Raw genomic sequence first — 15,035 nt, forward strand, 5'->3', positions numbered from 1 at the left:
TCTATGATTTTTCTTCTAGGTAGGGTTTCTTTAACCCCTTGACACTGGATCATGCCCATGCCTTCCTCCCCATACCAGGGATAGCACTGCCATCCCATCAGTCAATGTACTAGAAACCTGGCAGTGTCCCTGAATGCTCCAGTCTCTCCCACCCTCCACAGCCAATCCATCTCCAAGTCCATTCTGTTGCATTCCAAGCCCTAAATCCCTGTGGAACCCGCTCACTTCCCCCTCCCCCCATCACCACCAGGCTCATCCAAGGCACCGCCATTTCCTTCCTGGACCACAGTTTCCTCCTTCCCACATGCGGCTCCCCGCATCTGATCCTCTACCACGCTGCTGCAGTACAATCATTTCCAAACAGAAGTCTCATTCTGATTCCACCCGGATAGAAATCTTCTGATAGCTTCCCAACCAATCTTATGATGACAATCAACATCCTCGGTGTGGCCCTGAGTCCACCTACTCTCTTCACTCTCCGTGCTCTGGTCATGGTCCTTTGTCTGCTTCCTCCAGGGCTCTGAGGATGGTCCTGTGGATTGCCCCAGTCCTCCTGGCACCAATAACGGCCCACCTGATGCCACCTTAGTTTGGTGGACACCCTGGAAGCCAGCCTTCCCCTCCACACCTGGGTCAGACTCACCATGGCACTTATGCCCGCCTCCAACAGGACTGAGGACCTCCCTGCTGCAAAAACCGCCACAGCAGTCAGCTTACACTTGCCGGGTGATTATCCAAGTCTCTCTCCAATTGGATGTAAGTCCCATGACAATGGGGACCACCACGTCATCTGCAATTTCTGTCAATTCTAGTCCATCTGGAGTCTGTCACCCCCTCGCTATCTTTACCCTAGTCCAGGCCACCTTGTCTCTTGGCAGGATACTCACCCGAAAGCAAGAGGCTCACAACTGTCTCCCCGTATCCATACCCATCCTCCTTTGATCAGTTTGCCACACAGCCATCAGTGGGTCCTTAAAACGTAAGCCAGGGAGCACTGCTCCCCTGTGTAACTCTCCAACAGCTCAGTGAAAACCCCCTATGTTCTATGAGGCTAGGCTGACTGTGGGCCCTGCCCGGTTCTGGGGCCTCAGCTCCCTCTGCCCCCACATTCATCATGGTCCAACTACCCTGACCTTCTTTTTCTTCCTTAAACACACCAACCATGTTTCCATCTCAGAGCCCTAGGACACACTGACCCCAGTGCCCAAAACCCATGTCCTATCCTAAGTGGCTTACTGCTTTCTCATCTTAGAAAAACCTTCCCCTGTCACTATTGTTTAAGAGATGTTTGTTCACAGACCTCAAGGATTCCCTCCATAGCATTTTTTGGAATTTGCTTTATGTAGTGTTTTATGGTTGCTCCTCCTTTGCCCATCTCCCACACCAGAGACTAAGATCTACCTCTGATGGCAGGGATCCCCTGCTCATGGGTGCCCCACAGTATCCCCAGGCCTTGGCACAGGGCAGAATGCTTTCAGCATACCTGTTGGAATACTTAACAAACAGCTAAGACCTTCAAATGGAGGTAAATAGGAAGTGCTTTAGGACATAAAAAAAGAGAAGAGATACTATCACTAGAGAGAAGGAAGCGAAAAAAGTTAATGTAAAAGGGACCTCTTGGAGCCTGTCTAGAAGTTCACCAGATGGATGGAAGGGGGGTGCAGAAAGGGAGGGATGAGCCTAAAGCCTAAAGCAATCGTGTAGAGCCTCAAACCTGAATTATCTGGGCTTCCAGCAGAGCCTCACATCAGGAGAGAGCTTCCACGGATTTGCACTGGGATAAACGCGGTGAAGCAAAATAAAAACGTTTCACATAACACCAGACACTGTTTGCATCTTCCAGGGGGTACAAAAGAGCTCAAGGCACACAAAGCTTTGTCTAGAGCATTGTTCCCAGACTCGCATGGGCCCCAGATGCACTCCAGTGACCTTCAGGGACAGAGAGCTGGGCCCCGTCTCCAGAATTTCTGATTCAGGACCGCTGGGATGGCCTGGGAAACTGTATTTCTAGTAAGTTCCTAGGTGATGCTAGGACCCCTGGTCCAGGGACCACATTCAGAGAACGAATGGTTTACGGCCAAAGAACTGAACAAAAACACAATTCCTCACCAGAGAGTTGAGGTTTTGCCCCCCAAATAAATCCCACAATGCCCCAGCCTCATACAGATACACCTTTAGGCTGTGCATTGGGATTTCGGTCCTTTCCCACTGGCCAGGGAGAAGAAAGCTGGCCGATACAGACAGAGAACCAAATCCAAGTCTAACTCTGAGACAACCCCCCTCCTTGCCCGTCTCCTAGGGCTGCCGTAACAAACTTACACAAACTAGGAGTCTTCAAAATACAGAAATTTATTCTATCACAGTTCGGGGGACTAGATGTCCAAAATCTGGTGTTCCCAGGCTTGGTGCCTTCTGGAGGCTCTAGGGAAAAGTCCTTTCTTGCTTTTTCCCAGTTCTGGTGCTTGCTGGCAAATCTCTGGCTTATAGATGCATTGTGCAATCTCTTGTCTCCATCTTCCCTGATGTTCTGTCTCTCATATGTTCACATGGCCTTATGAGGACACTGGTCACTGGCTTCAGGGCCTATGCTAGTCCAGAAGGTCCTTATCTTAATTACAGCTGCAAAGATTCTATTTCCAAATAAAGTCACCTTCTGAGGCTCCAAGATGACATATATGTTGGGGGACACTATTCAATCCACTCCACACCTCAAGAGATGCACAGGTGGGTGACCCAACAGACTCCAGACATTACAGAAATGCTGCCACCGAGGGGCATGCCCTGAATCCACTTGTCATCACTGCGATGACAAGCTAGGGTCACAGGTCTGTGATGGTCAGAGACCCTGGCACTGCTTCAGTGTTCAGACCCCCATCTTCCTCTGGGACCCTTAAACCAGCTTCATCACTGAGATTCCCTCCACATAGGGAGAAACTTCTAAGCCTCCATGAACCTAACACTTTGGCTAAAATTCTGCATGTGTAAAAGTAAATGAATGAAGTGAAAATGAAAATATGGGACACACATAGATTTGTCTTTCTGAAACAATAACTTGGAGGCCAGAAGGTTAAAAACAGGGACACCTGAGTGGCTCAGTCAGTTAAGCGTCTGGCTCTTGATCTTGGCTCAGGTCATGATCTTGAAGCTGGTGGGATCGAGTCCCAACTCAGGCTCTAGGCTTACAGTGTGAGGCCTGCTTGGGATTCTCTTCTTCTCTCTCTCTCTCTCTGTCATCTTTCTCTCTCCCCTCTCTCTACACACCCCCTCTGTCTCAAAATAAACAAACATTAAAAAAAAACAAACAAACCACATAAGACACTCCTGGGGGCATCTTCTTCCATCTGACCTGCCTCCAGCTTTCAAAACTTGAGCTCTGCTCCCATGGCCCCTGCTCAGAAGCCCGCCCCCTCCCCCCACACCGACTTCCTCTAAAATAAAGCTCACCTCCGTAACCCAGTGCCCATAGTGCTGTGCCCTCATGCCACCTGCAGGCCCCGCTCCAGGATGGCTGCCTGCTCCCGCCACCCAGAGCCACCCAGAGCCACCCAGAAGCCCGGCCGCCTTGGGCCACACTTCTCTCCTGGAAGGCAGGCACCAGGCCCACTGATCTGGGAACAATGAAGCCACTTGATTATGCATATGGAGGCATGTGAATAACCTGGCATGCAGAGGGGCATGGGTTGCTGCCAACCCAATGCCAAGCCATGCCGGGGGCCCTGCACCAAGCCCCAACTCTGTCTAACCGGGGGTTCAAAGACAGGAGATGAGGGCCACGTGCAAAGGGACCAATGAACATGAGGGGAAGGATCGGAGGCCAGGTCACCAGAGTAGCATACAACTGATTCCACAGCCATGACCACATGGACCCCAGGGGCGCCCCAAGGTCCCTCACACTCCAGGGGTTATCCTGCTTAGACAAGGAGGCCACGCAGCCAACACACAGACCAGAGGGCTATGGTTTCTTCAAGGGGGTGAGCAAAGGTACACCTTCTAGAATAGTCTGTGGAGGTAGCAGTCCCTGACGTGTGCCCTGGGGCAGCGTCTTCCACATGCCTGCGTGTGGGCCAGACCAGCTGTTGCCCTTAACCTCACTGCTTTGCTATTCCGAGCGTACAATGCTAAATTATGTGAATTCAGCCCTCCTTGATTCCCTGTCTCTGAGGCCTTTACTTTGGCAACGGGAATTGTCAAGACTCCAGTGTAAATAGAGAGAAAATGCGGTGCCTGATGGAGGGGGTATTGTGTTCCTTCACTGCCCTGATTTTACTTTACTACTATTTATGAAATTAAAACAATGCAGCAAATGATCTGTTCAGGGTACCATAGCCTGAGCTCCACCTGAGCAAACACCTCCAACTCCAACGATCTTAGCAGACCGTGTCCAGTTTCTCTACTGCTTCTCGACAGACCACGGAAGGTGCTGGGCAATTATGAGTGGAATCAGCAGTTCCTATTTTACTGATCAACCACGAAGGGCCAAAACTCTGCAAGGTGCACGGTGCACTCTCCCTTTAGTGCTTGCAATACTCCAGAAAGGCAGGAATTCCTAGCTCCATTCTACAGATGAGGACGCTGGGGTTCAGAGGAGTTAGAACTGTGGGACTCCAAAGCTGGTCTTTCCAGTCTTGAATCTGTTCACCCAGTTTGCTGAGAAGGAAGCCAAGCAGCGAGGGGGGAGGAAGCAGGAACGGGCAACAAACTCTTATTTGGAGCAAGATGTTACTGGGGAAATTTTCCACAACCAGGCTTCTTCGGCCTGCCCCAGAAGTCAGGTGAAAATCAGCATCCACGCCTGCCGAGAGGCGCTGGCTAGCCAAAACTGTGACACAATATTTCTTTGTACTTTAACACACTGAATACAAAATTCCTGCTCTGCCACATCCACAGTTCACGTTCTTCATGGCCTTGACTTGTTAAGCTAGAAAACGGCTACCCCACTGCCATTTTGAAATGACTTCATGAAATTACAGGAAAACATTCTGTACACCGTAAAGCCCCAAACAAGCATGTAGAACTTACATCATCAGATGTTTTGTTTTGTGATGGATAAGTCGAGTCCCTCAGTTACCCACACATTACTTTGGAATCTGTACTCTTACCTTCCTTCCTCACTACTCCCCCTCCAAAAGCAAACTTGATTCAACTCATTAAATGTAATACTCACCGAGAACTGCCTTTCAATGTCAGATCAACCATTTGTCCCCTAGCTCGCCAATATTTGTCCTTAAGCAAAACTTAGACTTTGCCTGTCCTCCAGTTCCTGATATTCCCCCTCCCCGTCTTCTCTTCCTAAGACAAAGTAGACGTTTTGTTTTCATCAATCATCAGGTTAATGAGTAAAATGCTTTAAGATAAAAATCAGTGTGCTACGCATACAGAAATCTTTAGCTTTCTCAGGGTTTTACTATTCTCTTCTTGAATGGTTTGTTATGGATCATGGAACTGAACTTAGGTATAAGAATACCCTGGCCTTTAAATCAAGCACAAGACCAGGCTCTTTCTTTCATGCACGCACATTTTATCACAATATTCCAAGTCCTAAACTTCTAGCACTTACAAGTTCTGCTTTACAAGCTTTTGTCTTTGCAACTAAGCGTGCAGCAATAAACTCCAAACCACGATAATCATAACTCTGTTAAATATAAACTAGTGTGTAATTATCCAAAATGCTCACACACACAAAAAGGGGAGAAAAACACCAGGAAACCATGATTGATTATATGTTCTTGGAGGCCTTTAAAAACCAAACAAAAATAAAAATATAATATCACATAGTTTGTAAAAGAGAATAATAGCTAATACTTTTGTGATTCCTACACATAATACTCAATAGTGTGTTTGAGCCCCATGGTGTCTGAAAAACTTTTTCCTAAACTGCACGTAGGCTGAAACTTGAGGGTGTCAAACATTTTTTTTGAGATGAAAAGTAAGTGGTGGTGACTCTTGGGGAAATTCACAAAATTATGTCAAGTAACTGATTCTTCTAAAAACACCTCTGGTTTCCCCCACTCTGTCCTCTGATGGTGACAATTTGTATAGCACCCCCAAGGGGAGAATGGAGCCAAAAGAGATGTAGTGCGGCCTTGGTACATGTGTTGGTAGACCAGTTCTCTGGAAGAAGGAGGAAAAAAAAAAAAAAGAATCCTTGATTCCTGAATCATAAAGTTGATGGATTCCTATGGTGTAAATACTCCTATCAGGACTGATTTCAGATTCCCCAGTGGGTGGTTTCTGCCACAAGAGCCAACTATCGTATGCCAGGTGTAGCAGAAACCAGCTTAGAAGCCAGAGAAATCAGAGTTCAAATCCCAGCTCTAGATCCCAGTTAGGCCTGAGGCAAGTTTCCTTAACCCCTCCAAGCCCAAGCTCTAACATGGACGGAATCCCCCTTCCTCAGGACTGCCGCATAAACGAAACACAATGCATATAAAGCACACAGGACCCTGAGAAGCACTGAGTGCTCCAGACATGCTCCCTCCCCTCCCTGGGGAAGGGGAGAGGCAGACGAGGGTGGGGGTGGGGGGTGGGAGGGGCCCACAACTTCTATCACCTGTCTCACCCCCACGATGGGGACAGAAACCTTCAAGTGGGGAGGTTCCTTGTTGCAAGACTGAGGAAGGAGGCGGTAGGGAGACCATGACCAGTGCATGAAAATAAAAGACCTAAGAAGTTGGAGGGGGTTACCAGGATTATCAGGGGGGCTTTGAGGACAACATTTGAAGATGTTTTGCCCAATTTCCCTACTAACAGGCACAGAATGTGGGTTTTGTTTGGTTCTGTGGTTGCTCTATAGAGGCAGGGGCTCCATTTTGCTGAGAGCCAGCCCCAGGTCATCACCAACAAGCCCCCAAGGGGCCAGTACCCAAGAAAGGGCCTGGCAGGTATGCAGAAACCCACAGGGAAGGAAGAAGGTCAATGCTTCTAGGGCTGTGTGCTCAGTGCCAAACATGAGGGCTCCACAGGGTGACGGGTCAGAAAGGAAAGAGGCATCTGATGGGAGCAGAGTGGGGACCCTTCCCACGGAGAGGCCTGTGAGTGCCAGAGCCCGTGGGCCCTGTGGAAAGCCAGCACAGCATGGAAATGGAGGGCAACGTGGGGGGGGGTGGCATTCGGCAGGGGGAGGGGGTGAGGTGATTGTCAGAAGGTGGCCACACATAAAATATAAGGAATTCAACACTGAAAGGGTCAGATGGGGGTTTCAGAAAGTCCCCTCTATCTGCCAGGCGGAGGAGTGGGTCCAAAGAGAAGCCAGGAGGCTCCAAAGGCAGAGACAGTGGGGGCGGGCAGGGAGGGACAGGGGGACGGCGCACACCTCGGCGGGACAGACTGCGGAGCTGGGGGAGCAGGGGTGGCACACTTCTTCTATGAGTAGCCAGAGAATAAATAGTTTCGGCTTTGTGGACCATGTGGTCTCTACCACAACTGCTCCATTCTGTTCTCAGAGCACAAGGGCAGCCAAAGACAATATAGAAATGAACGGGTATGGCTGTTTCTCAGAAAACATTATTTATAAACAGTCCGTGGGCCACGGTCGGCCGACCCCCGAGTTAGGGGAAAGGGGTACAGAGGGCAAAGATCCAGAGAGCCCAAACAAAGGAAACACACACAGGAAGGAGGCAGTAGTCCTCCCATTTCATGGATGGGAGCCTCATGGCACAGGTCAGGGCCACCAACAATTCCAGGAGTGCCAGGCTCCTGCTCCTGTCCTGCTCCTGTTTGGTGAACTACAGAACGCACTTCATAAAAGCACCAGATGCATAAAAACAGCAGGAGATGCAAGAAGGTTCTAGACATGGCTGGGGAGAGTTCGGGAAGCAGAGCAGGCACTGGGCAGGGCTGGGTGACCGGAGTCCCAGGAATCCTTGTCCACCCTGGACTGTCCTCTGGGCCCTCACCCACAGAGGTCCTCCCCGAATTACAGAAAGGCAGACACCTAAATAAGGAAACCACAGGGTTAGCAAATGCCCTTGGGTCACTGAAGCCACGAACAAGGGCTTACGAGCCTGATTCAAACCGCAGCACTGCAGAGCGGAGCGACTTCGGAGCCAGACCGCCTGCGACTGCACCAGGCCCGGTGTACGGGCTCCGGGGCTGCGGGCAGGTAACTCAGCCTCTGCTTCAGAACGGGGGCGATTCGGGGGCACCTGGCCACTCGGCCGGGTAGGTGTCTAACTCTTGATTTCGGCTCAGGTCGTGATCTCACAGTTTAGGGGGTTCGAGCCCAGTATGGGCTCTGCGCTGACAGCGTGGAGCCTGCTTGAGATTCTCCCTCTTTCTCTGCCCCTCCCCACTCACGGTCTCTCTCAAAATAAATAAACTTAAAAAAAAAAAAGGATGAGCATGATCCGGTAGTGCTGTCCTCTCAGGGCAGTTATAAATATGAACTTGCTCAATCCTCATGTAGTGCCTGGGACATGCTGGGTAAATAAAAATACTGTGTCAAGGCACTGAGCCAGGTCCCACAGCGGAGGGTATTTGGTGTTCCTGCCTTGGTAGGGGCTCAAACAACAAGTGCACCTGTAACCAAGCACTCGTCACTGGAAAAATAGGCCCGTTTATAGGATTCATGGCTCCCGACAGACAGGGACCACTTTTTTTTTTTTTGTCCGTATTTCTCATGCCTAGCACACCTCATAATCAATAGTCACCATGCTCAATGTTTGCTAAATGAACGACACGAGGCAGTATTCCCTCTACTACATACCTGACAGATAAAGCACCTGAGGTCACCCTTTGCCCACTCTGTGACCTTGCATACCTGCCTCCCCTCCATGGCGTCGATGTCTACAAAGTGCTTTGTAAACCTGTAGGACCCTGAGCAAGGGAGGCGGTTACTCCATTTGTCTTCCTCGATGGGGTGGTGTGGGCTGGGGACTGACCGACTCATGAGGCAGTGGCTTCCAGCTTGGATGGCTTCCTAAAATGGCCATTCCAGTTATGACACCTTCACTGCCAGAGGGAGCACAGCTGGAGGTGTTTGTAAAGATTCCCTTACACCAGCGGAAGCCCATTCAACCCTCGTTCATCACTGCTCGTCCTGCCAACCAGAGCCACGTGGAACAACCTCAGGGCCACTCTTACACCCGATGCTAAGGCTATGTTGTCTGCACACCCCAAGCTAAACACGCCTGGCCTCGGCAGCAGGAACTGAGCTGCCCAGACCGGGAAGAACGGCGGCTCAACCATCCGAGTGCAGCCTTCTCAGCACTTTAAACCCATAAGGAAACGGAGGCCCAGGGTATAAAGTGACTTGTCCAGGGTCACCGGGCCCAGTGTCCAGAATTGCCAAGTGCCGATTGGCATTCCTGACCCACAACGTGTCACCTCACCTGGCCCCACCTATCTTTCCCTTCCAGTGTGCTTTAAAGGCCACCTGGCCTGGACTCCTCACCCCACCTAACAGCTCTCCTTCCCATGGCAAAATGACCATGTGTGGACAGCTGTGAGGACATGGTACAGAGCCATGCTGAGGCTTCCCCACCCCTTCTCCAAAGGGCAAAAGGTCACACTTGAACTAGCTGCCCTTTCTGGGCACACGCCAGCAGTGAGCAGGCTTCCGATGTATTTCCCCTTCTGCGTTCACCCACAACATTACAGGCTTTGTGAGCGCAAACGGGGAGCGCAGCGGGTGAACCTCGGGCCACTGACCTCAGTCCCCAGCAGGGCACGGCCTTGGCCGAGTCTTGGGGAAGCCGCCTGACCAGGGCCTGGCGGGCCTGGGACTGCAGCTTCGGCCTCTGTAATTCAGGGCCAGAAAGACGGCTTAACCACCACCTGGGTTTGCCGACTGCTGGGGGAGAGCGAAGTCCTTTGCAGATTTCTAAAATCCAGACAGCTCAGGTGGCTTACAACAGGAAAATGGAGCAGGGACTTGTCTGAAGTCACAAAGCAGGGAGGTGACAAAGTTGGGGGAAAACACCCATCTCCCTTCTCTTACTCTGGTGATGGATCACCTAGTTTTTTTCTTTTCAGTGAAGGCAGGGGCCACAGATATAGAACCCGGACATTTACCCCAATAGGGGCAATGCAGAGGGAGGGGTACTCAGAAGCACCAAAGCAGCCTGTGCTCTGCCCCAACAGGCTGAGTGACCTTGAGCACTGTTACTTAACATCTCTGAGACCTGGCTTCCCTCAATCTTACAATTGAAACAATCAAATTATTACCCAGCCAAGCCTTCCTTCTTAAAAGGCTACCCATTTGCATCCTACACAGCTGTTCCAGTGCAGGACTGAGGCCCTCCCAGACCTGCAGGATCAAAATCTTCATTTTTCCAAAGTCCTAGGGAATTCTAAAGATAAAGATATTTACATTCGAGAAGTCCAGATATAAAGCATTTGGCGCATGCCCACGCAGTCAGCCCTCAGCCCTCAATTATATAAGCCCAATGCACACTTGAAAAAGCCCAAGACTCAGGCCAAGGCTCTCTAGAGGAAACATAACCAGAAAGGCTGATTAACTTGCCCAGGGTCATGCAGTGGCATCAGGATTTGAACCTAAGACGTGGGAACTCTTTTGTACCATGTGCCACGTAAGAACTAACTATCCATAAGGCACAATGCTAACACAGGGGCTCTAAGAAGCAAAACCCTCATGCTTTTTAAAATTAATTCCCCAGTCACCTTGCAGGGTCCTCAGTCAGGCCTGTTGACACATACTTGTTCACCTGGGCTCGACTCTGCTTCTGGGCAGCTGCCTGCCATTCAGAAGCTCAAGGAAGTGGAGTAAACCAGGACTGCGGCCAGCTGCTGCCGGAGACGAAGTTTTTAAAGTGGAAGTAAGCCTTGAAACACACCTTATAAATTTACACTCTTCACCTACTAACACCTTTCCCCGCACGGCTGGCACTATCTAAGCAGAGTGCATGACGAGGTGTCAAGCTAGAAGGCATCTTTTTGACTCCCCATCTGTGACACCTAGCCAGAGAGCAAACCCCAGTATATTGGCTTCCCAGGGCAGGAGCCCCGCCCCCCAGGCTGGGAAGATGCCCAGGGTTTCCTAGGTGCTCCAATGGAGATGTGAGCAGAAGCTGGGGACCCAAACAAAGGTTAAATGGCAGGGGTCGGGGACTAAATAGTACAGAATCACACCAGTATGACTAGTCTGCTGTGTCCCAAATGTTGTCACTCAATAGCTCTGAAATTCTCCTTGGGCCTACTACATGCAAGGCATAATGACACAGGTGAGTGGCAGAGGAAGACGCTAGGCTTGGATGTCAAAGATCTGGGTTCATATCTGGGCCAAACGGGGTCTGTGAAACAATCCACACATGGGGTAGCTGTGAAGCTTCAACCCGAAGCACAGAAATGGGGCCTGGGCGGAGGAACTTTCACGAGTCACAGTTCAAAGTTTGGAGGTCCAAGCAATTATGCTGATTGGTTTTACAAGTGTCCAGACAGGGTTGGGGGCGGGGCAGGGCGCCTGGGTGGCTCAGTCAGTTGGGCATCTGACTTTGGCTCGGGTCATGATCTCACAACTCGGAGCCTGGAGCCTGCTTCGGATTTTGTGTCTCCCTCCCTCCCTGCCTCCCTCTCTCCCTCCGTCTCTCCCTCTCTCTCTCTCTCTGCCCCACCCCCACTTGCACTCTGCCTCTCTCAAAAATAAACGTTACCAAAAAATTAAAAAAAAAAACAAGTGTCCAGACGGAAAGAACAAAAAAAGAAAGCGTTTCACGATTTCAGACTGAGAAATTCTGATTTTTATATATTCATAACAAACCCAATACATCTCAAATTCATTATAAAAGGCAGATTTCAGATAACTACGGCAATGCTTTCCAGACTTTCATATGTATATGAATCATCTGGGGATCTTGTAATCTGGAGTGGGACCTGAGAGTTTTCATTTCTTTTTTAAAGATTCGTTTATTTTTTGAGAGGTCGCAGAAGTGGTGAAAGGGTGGGGTGGGGGCAGGGACAGAAGATCTGAAGCGGACTCTGCAAGGACAGCAGCAAGCCCAATACGGGGTTCGAACCCAGGAACCATCAGATCATGACGTGAGCATTGAGATCATGAGGCTCAACCGACTGAGCCACCCAGACACCCCTAGAGTTTATATTTCTAGGAGCTCTGGTGAAGCTGCAGATCCCCGAGCCCAAACTTTTGAGTAGCAAGGTTCTATGGAATTTCTTAAGTAGTAAGGGACACATTCAAGGCAAGTATAATTTGATTTGAAAATGATATCCCAAGGGAACATCCATGAAGTAGTATGTCGAACTAACCTGGCTAGCAATGGTTTCTTAAGGGGAAGCAAAGCCAATGGCATTCTTGTAAATTGGCCTTGGGGCCTATTCAAATCAGTTTGCACTCTACATCACACTGTCTAGGCAGGTGAAAGTACTCCTTGGTGGTCATAAAAAGAGCACGCTTCTGACAAAATTCTCAAAAACAGGGTGGTGTAAGAAACCAAGCATCCTAGAATATTTCAAGTTCATGACCACTGCAACAGCTGTGGTCTTTAAGGCCTTTCTTAAATCCCTGTTTTACCCATTTACCTCCTCTCTGTACATTACATTTCATGCTGTTAGTGTTGACAGCTGTAATAAAAAAAAAATGCCTCTATCAGGTTGTCAGATATAGATAATTCCTAAGTAATAAGATGAATGGCACGATCAGGAAGCATCTTGTACTGACTGACTCATCTTAATGCGTGTGCTGGGGAGCAGGGGGATCAATAAAACAACCAAGGGGCTCATATTTATGGGACTGGAAATTAAATTCTGGCTCTTCTTTGGATCAGAAATACTACCACAGGGGCGCCTGGCTGGCTCAGTTGGTAGAGCATGTGACTCTCGCTCTCGGGGCTTCCTAGTCCGAGCCCCATGTTGGGTGTACAGATTACTTAAAAATAAAATCTTAGGGTTGCTCAGTCAGTTGGGCGTCCGGACTTTGGCTCCGGTCATGATCTCCCAGCTTGTGGGTTCGAGCCCCGCGTCTGGCTCTGTGCTGAAAGACCAGAGCCTGGAGCCTGCTTTGGATTCTGTGTCTCCCTCTCCACCTGCCCTTTCCCCGCTCACACTCTGTCTCTCTCTCTCTCTCTCTCTCTCTCTCTCTCAAAAATAAACATTAAAAAAATTTTTTTAATAAAAAAAATCTTAAACAGAAATACTAACAAAGATCCTTCATATCCCCCAAGATGAGATTCGTGAAGACAAAGTGTGAGGTAATCTGATCTCCAGCTGCTTTTAGCACAGAAACACATCTGTCTACCAGGAGACACTGGCCAGCCTTGCACACTGGCTTAGAATAACATGTATGTTTATTACAATTCCTGTCATGACCCTCAGGCCTGGCTGGGCTTATGGTCAAACTATAGAGTCATTATGAGCCAGAGCGTGATGTCAAGCGGTAACACCAAGCTGCCCAGAAGCTGCTGAGTATGCACCGGTCGCCCAGAAAGGGAGGGATTCCCCTCCTGTGCACTGGCCCGCTAATGGGGAGGTGAGTGCTCTGACAAGAAATGCCAGGGCTCGACTGTCACCTGTGCCGGGCATCGCCACTTCATCCGTACAGTCACAAGGCTGCTTCGCTGTTCCACACGCCTCCCCGCAGCCCCTGTTCACTCCCAACTTGAGGCTACATACCAGGCAGGTCATGATTTTGCCCATTTGGGAAGGAGACTCAAAGCAAAGTTCTGGAGGAGACTGCCTTGTTTTTCCCCACTTGCCCATTGGGGGAAGAAGTTAAGTTTTTCAGTAGGCCACCTTCTTACTTAGGCCAGCAAAAGCCCGAGTTTTCCAAAGAGCAGTACAGGAGAGTCAGAAAATGTTTTCCCTTCTCATCTTGAGGCCTGCAGAATGTTTCCCTTTAGGAAGGGAGCCCCAGGAGGTTAAAATAACAGACCCAAGGTAGAGGCCCAAGCTGTAACTAACTTCATAGGAGGCCTTATTAAACTAACAAGGGAGGACGCTCCCTCCCAGGAAGGAAACAAGCCTGTATGTCTCCACTGCTCCCCACTCAGATTCTTTTCCAAACTCCGGCCTTACTGCTGACACAGACCTAGCTCCCACCTGTCCTTTGAACATATGGTGACCAACTCCAGCTATTTCCTTCACAAAAAGCTAACATGCCTAAAACCTGCAGACGACATAAGCTGGCAAATATAACATGCCTTTAACGAACTCTAGCAAATTCTGGCAATGAAAAAAAAATCATCAAGCCCTATTTCCTCCCAATCCCCAACCTCCAAGGCTCACTGCAAGGAAATATAAGTATTTCTCATTTCTTAGCAAAGCAAAAGGAAGACGCCAAGGTTTCCCGGACACCGGACTGCTATGAGCACAGGCAACTTTTCTCAGAGGGATTCACCGCTTGTCTTCAAGAAGTTCAGACTCACACGCGCCACCTTTGCGCCCCGCCAAGTCTTGACCAAGGTGGGGGGAGGCGGGAAGCGCGCCTCTGGGTCTGGACTCGGTTTCTGGAAGTTCATGATCTGCTCCTTGCAATGGGAAGTTTGGGTGCGGCTCTTTAACGGGCTCCCGCAATTCCCAACTCCGGACTCACAGCATGAGCGTGATGCTTCTCTGCGAGTGCCTGTGCTCATGCACACACCTGTGAACACACACTCCTGGGGACTCTCCCTCTTTACGTGTCCTCGCGGCTTGGAATTTGGGCCAGAAGGTCCCTCAGGGCGCCAGCAGGTGGGAGCGATCCGTGTCCCGCGGCCAAGAGCCGGCGGGGAGGGACGCGGGGGCCAGGCGCGCGTCGCGTCGCGGATACTCACCGGGACCTCTGCAGCTGCTCCAAGGCGCTGGTGCTGCCCCCCTGGCCCGGCTGCTCCAGGGAGCAGTAGTTCTGCGAGGTCTGCCTGGAGAAGGCGATGGGCAGGATTCCCTGAGTGAACGAGTTGAGGCGACCCCGACTGCCGCTCCCACTCCCGGGGGTCCCGGAGACCAAGAAGGCGGCCGCCGGCACCTGCACGCTGGAAAAGGCATCATCCTCCTCCAACTCCTCCGGCCCGCCGTCCCCCGGCCCGTCGGGCAGCTGCGGCGGGGCGCAGGAGGCGAGAGGCGCCGGCCGGGACGGCTGTAGCTGCTCC

The 15,035-nt window shown here is 50.4% G+C and overlaps 1 protein-coding gene and 1 long non-coding RNA gene across 2 annotated transcripts in view; one reads left to right on the top strand and one right to left on the bottom strand.

The window, feature by feature from the left end:
* The window catches only part of CABLES1 (Cdk5 and Abl enzyme substrate 1), a 110,572-nt gene that overhangs the window by 94,807 nt on the left and 730 nt on the right, over positions 1-15,035 (bottom strand). The window contains exon 2 of the mRNA XM_029921575.1: positions 14,721-15,031. Coding sequence (XP_029777435.1) covers positions 14,721-15,031 — 311 coding nt within the window. The remainder of the gene's footprint in view (positions 1-14,720; positions 15,032-15,035) is intronic.
* Positions 13,350-14,448, top strand: LOC115277651. Its single transcript, XR_003902458.1, has 2 exons — positions 13,350-13,438; positions 14,227-14,448. It is a non-coding gene; the product is annotated as an uncharacterized LOC115277651 (long non-coding RNA).

This window comes from Suricata suricatta, chromosome 14 (genome assembly GCF_006229205.1).
Source record: "Suricata suricatta isolate VVHF042 chromosome 14, meerkat_22Aug2017_6uvM2_HiC, whole genome shotgun sequence".
In the NCBI taxonomy this organism is placed as follows: domain Eukaryota; kingdom Metazoa; phylum Chordata; class Mammalia; order Carnivora; family Herpestidae; genus Suricata; species Suricata suricatta.